The sequence below is a fragment of the Camelina sativa genome, chromosome 16 (genome assembly GCF_000633955.1).
Source record: "Camelina sativa cultivar DH55 chromosome 16, Cs, whole genome shotgun sequence".
In the NCBI taxonomy this organism is placed as follows: Eukaryota; Viridiplantae; Streptophyta; class Magnoliopsida; order Brassicales; family Brassicaceae; genus Camelina; species Camelina sativa.
Genome location: NC_025700.1, coordinates 15,289,532 through 15,294,532, shown reverse-complemented (window position 1 = coordinate 15,294,532; position 5,001 = coordinate 15,289,532). Strand labels below are relative to the sequence as shown.

At 39.7% G+C, this 5,001-nt stretch overlaps 1 protein-coding gene across 2 annotated transcripts; it reads left to right on the top strand.

Moving 5' to 3' along the window:
* Positions 7-3,003, top strand: LOC104750659 (probable protein phosphatase 2C 15). 2 transcript variants are annotated; one of them, XM_010472490.2, is made up of 9 exons: positions 7-207; positions 603-956; positions 1,178-1,349; positions 1,438-1,591; positions 1,685-1,748; positions 1,831-1,938; positions 2,043-2,168; positions 2,260-2,495; positions 2,598-3,003. In XM_010472490.2, exons 2-9 carry the CDS (start codon positions 723-725, stop codon positions 2,821-2,823), a joined length of 1,320 nt encoding a protein of 439 aa, XP_010470792.1. In that variant the 5' UTR covers positions 7-207; positions 603-722; the 3' UTR covers positions 2,824-3,003. The 2 variants fall into 2 exon arrangements, with proteins under 2 accessions (XP_010470792.1, XP_010470790.1); XM_010472488.2 differs by having other exon boundaries at positions 7-507.

Sequence of the window (5,001 nt, the reverse complement as noted above, 5' to 3'; positions counted from 1 at the left end):
TTTTTTTTTTTTTGTTCCTCTCTTAATCTAATCCAATTTTGTTCTTGTAAAAAAAAACCAAACTTGGTTTCCTGTTTGGTACAAAGGAAGATGTTGAGAAACCGCCTTGTGTTCTTCTTCTCCTCTGCTTCTACTCCTACTACTACTCATTAAAGTCGCAATCTTTTTGCTCTGGATTCTTGTTTGCAACCTTACCTATAATTCTGGGTATTTTCTTATTTATTCAGATTCTCCTTAAAGTTCTCCTTTTTCTTGTCCTTAGAAAAAATACATATCTTTTTTCTCTTTCCTTGTGGATTTGGATGATTGGTTTTGATTTTACAGTTCATTTCTAGTCACCATTACGCGTTTCTTTCTTCTTCCGTGTCGACCTTTACTTCTGACTTTGTGGTTTCTTTAATACATTCTTCTTCCCTTCTCTTTTCCCTTTTCTGTGTGTTTGCCTCAATTCAGATCTGTACTTGTTGCTGTCGAAACAGAGAAGAGGGGAGGAAGAAGAAGCACTAAGTTAGTTTCTCTTTTCCTAGGAGTATTTAAACAAAAAAAGCTACTTCCTTTTTACTCATTGATTCAGATTTACTCTTCTTCAATGTTATTTGCAGGTAAAGTTTGTATCTTGAAGTGAAATTGGATTGCTTGGCTACAAATTCATGACTTCTTGGGTCAGAAAGATAGTGTTTAGTAAAGGGTTATAAGACTTTGAGAGCGTGAAGGGTCTTGTGATGGCGTCTAGAGAAGGAAAGAGACGTAATCATAATCATCATCATGATAATGATGAGAAGCTTGTGCCTCTTGCTGCTTTGATTAGTAGAGAGACGAAGGCTGCTAAGATGGAGAAACCGTTTGTGAGATTTGGTCAGGCTGCTCAATCTAGGAAAGGAGAAGATTATGTCTTGATCAAGACTGATAGTCTTCGTGTTCCTTCCAATTCTACAACTGCTTTCTCTGTCTTTGCGGTATTATACCTTTGGATACAGTTATCTTAATGGCTTACTTCTATATGCAAGACATGTTAATGTTACTTCTTTTTGCAATTAGACTTCTGATTTGAGTAATTCTTGAGTGTTAGGAATGTTCACCTAGATGACTTTGTTATGCTACTGATGCATCTACCTTGTTCATTACGTTTTGTTTATGTATTTGACTGTCTTATAGTTTTGTGTTTTTGCACTGTTAGGTGTTTGATGGGCACAATGGAAAAGCTGCAGCGGTTTTTACAAGGGAGAATCTATTGGACCATGTTATTAGTGCTCTTCCTAGTGGGCTTAGCCGTGATGAGTGGCTTCATGCTTTACCCCGTGCATTAGTTTCTGGATTCGTGAAGACTGATAAGGAGTTTCAGAGCAGAGGTATGTTTCCTCTAGAAATCATCACTTGCACGTTTGATTTATCTTTACTTGTGGCTGATGTGTAGTCTGTTCCTCTCTTTGATGTTAGGAGAAACTTCTGGAACAACAGCTACATTTGTGATAGTAGATGGATGGACTGTGACTGTTGCATGTGTTGGGGACTCTCGTTGCATCTTAGATACTAAGGGTGGTTCAGTTTCCAACCTTACTGTGGATCACAGGCTTGAAGATAATACAGAAGAGTATGTACCTGAAATGAGGAATCTTTCTAAGTTTGTGTGTTTAGGGATCGTAAAGTACAATCTAAAATCTAAACCCTTTTTGTCATGATTCAGGAGGGAACGTGTTACTGCTAGTGGTGGAGAAGTTGGCAGGCTAAGCATTGTTGGAGGCGTTGAGGTGTGTTGTGTTCTGTTTTCCCATTAAGTGGCTTACGTTTTGAGTTGTGAGCCTTGAAAAAAAAAACTATTGAATTCTACAGATTGGTCCTCTACGGTGTTGGCCTGGTGGTCTTTGCCTTTCAAGGTCTATTGGAGATATGGACGTTGGGGAGTTCATAGTTCCAGTTCCCTTTGTAAAGCAAGTGAAGGTATATTTATATATATCTTTGATGTTTCCTTTACAAATTTGTTTCGTCATTTACAAACAAACTCTCACACTGTTCTTCACAATTGTTATATGTACATAATACAGCTATCAAACCTTGGCGGAAGGCTTATTATCGCGTCAGATGGCATATGGGACGCTCTCTCCTCAGAAGCAGCTGCTAAAACTTGCCGTGGCTTATCAGCTGAACTTGCTGCTAGACAAGTAGTTAAGGTAATTTGAATATGCTTAACCCAAAATTCAAATTGTGTACCGTTTGCTTGTAAAGAAGTGAACTTAAGAGAGTTGAGGTTTGTTGTTACAGGAAGCATTGAGAAGAAGAGGACTTAAGGATGACACAACATGCGTTGTAGTCGACATAATCCCACCCGAGAACTTCCAAGAACCACCGCCTTCTCCTCCTAAGAGACACAACAACTTCTTTAAATCACTGCTCTTCAGAAAGAAATCAAACTCATCTAACAAACTCGCCAAGAAACTCTCTAGTGTTGGTATCGTGGAAGAGCTCTTCGAAGAAGGCTCTGCAATGCTCGATGAAAGGTCACTCCTTTCTCTTTCTCCCTCTAAAACACTAAAAGTCTTTTGAAGTTTGTTGCGTTTTGCAGACCTATCTAACAGGCTTTTTTATGTTATGTCTTGCAGGTTAGGATCAGGTGATTGTTCTAAGGAATCAACAACAGGAGGAGGGATATTCACGTGTGCGATATGTCAACTAGACTTGGCTCCAAGTGAGGGGATATCAGTCCACGCGGGTTCGATCTTCTCGACAAGTCTAAAACCGTGGCAAGGACCGTTCTTGTGCACAGATTGTCGTGATAAAAAGGATGCAATGGAAGGGAAACGCCCAAGTGGAGTTAAAGTCATCTAAGAATGAACCTCACACACACACACACACAGACTCTCTATTCGTTCATTATAATTCTTTCTTCTTTGGTTCTTTTTTATTACACTCCATTCGAATAATAAAAATTTGAGTAGACCTGATTCTTTTATGGATCTGTTGAATCGGGTTCGTTATGGGATATATAGTGAGTTGGACTTGGATTGATTGGTCTATGTTACAAATCCGACAATCTCCAACAATCGATGCCTTGGTGGGACACATCTGCAATGAATTTCTCGGCACATGGGATCATTATACTATCCAAGCCAGAAAAGAGTATCTTAGCATGAGATGCTGCTCCTTCAAAAGGAAGGATCTTGAAAGAGATTATGAGCGAATGTCAAAGAGATTCTATGCCCTAAATGGGATAGATGACGTCAACCTCAAGCAGGCGTACCTGAATTCACTTCCAGAACCACTTGGAAATGAAACGTCAAAGATATTGTTTCTCAAGAATATGTCTCTCAACCAAGTTTCACTTGGAGAAATATATCAAATTTCTCTGGCAGCCCTTGAAAAGCTATGCAACCACCAAAAGTTTTTCAAACAACTTCAAGAACTAGGAAAGCTTCTAGGAAAAGCATGTGATCGACCATAACTCAATATCAAATGCAGAGACAAGAGATGCCATTGTTCTACAAGTCATGGAAAAGAAAAGAGCTATAGAAGCAAGTGGCAGAAGAAATATCCAAAGCTATCTTCTAGAAAGAAATGGAAATTCTTCAGGAAGAAAACTCAAAGAGGTTTCAAAAAATCAGACAGATGTTACATCTGCAAGAAGAAGGGACATTATGCGAAACAGTGTCCTAACAAGAAGAAGAGAGACAACCTCCTTGGCTACTTGGCACAAGTTGAAGATATTGACGACTCGGATATTGAATCCATCTTTTCCCTTGATGATGAACCAACTGATGATACAGTTCTTGCAATGGGTATGGAGTTTGAAGATGAATCTTCAGAAGAGGATACTGGAGATGAAAGCGATAGAGACGACCAGTTCATGTTGTTTGACCTCTACACATTCGATTTCTGCAAAGTAGAGCAATCACATCAAGAAGAATTGGTGTATCTAACCCAACCATCTCCAAATGCCAAGATCTACATCTTCCCAAACAAGTATGATAAACCAATACCGGTCATTGCCTATTTTGACACTGGAGCTGCTTCATCCATCATCAAACCAGACCTCCTCCCAGCCTCACATTGGAATTCATGTTCAGTCGCTTTCAAAGCAGCCAACGGCCAGATATTTCATATCTCTCTTATCAGCAAGCCAATTTACATCCAACTTTTCCCCGGATACATGATTAAATCCAAAGTATATGGTTCTGAACTCCCTGGAAAGGACTTTATACTTGGATTTGACATCCTTCATAGTCTTCGGAGAGTTTCGTGGCACCCGAAAGGTCTCAAACACAAAAATCAGTTGCTACCTTGGACAACGGTGTCTCATCTATACCCTATGGAGATGCTTAATCCCATAAAGGAAGAAATTGCAAAGACGTCTTGCGCCACATCTCATTCGGAATTTCTCACAAAATGCTCATCTCCTTTATGGAAGAATCCAGATTTCTTCATATCCTTACCCTTCAAGAAGAATGAGGATATCAACCCAACTAAAGCAAGTCACCTAAGAATGAACCCAGATCACTACAATCTTGCACTCGAAGAGATTGACCAACTCCAGAAAGAAGACCTCATTGAGAAGACCACTTCACCTTGGGCATGCGAAGCATTCTACGTCAACAAACGGGCTGAACAGGTGCGAGGAAAACTCATATTAGTCATCAACTATCAACCACTCAACCATTTCCTTGCCGATGACAAGTTTCCTTTGCAAAAGAGAGAAGTGTTATTCCAAAAACTCCTGCAAGCACAAATCTTCTTCAAGTTTGACTTAAAAGCAGGATTTTGGCAGCTTGGAATCAAACCAGAGGACAGACCAAAGACGGGATTTTGTGTACCAGATCGTCATTACCACTGGAAAGTCATGCCTTTTGGACTAAAGGTAGCTCCTTCATTATTCCAAAAAGCTATGATCAAGATATTCGAGCCTATCCTCCCAAATGCGCTGGTGTATATCGACGATATTCTGCTATTCTCGCCAGACATAGATTCCCACACTTCATTATTGGCAAAGTTCCACAGTATCGTACAAAAATA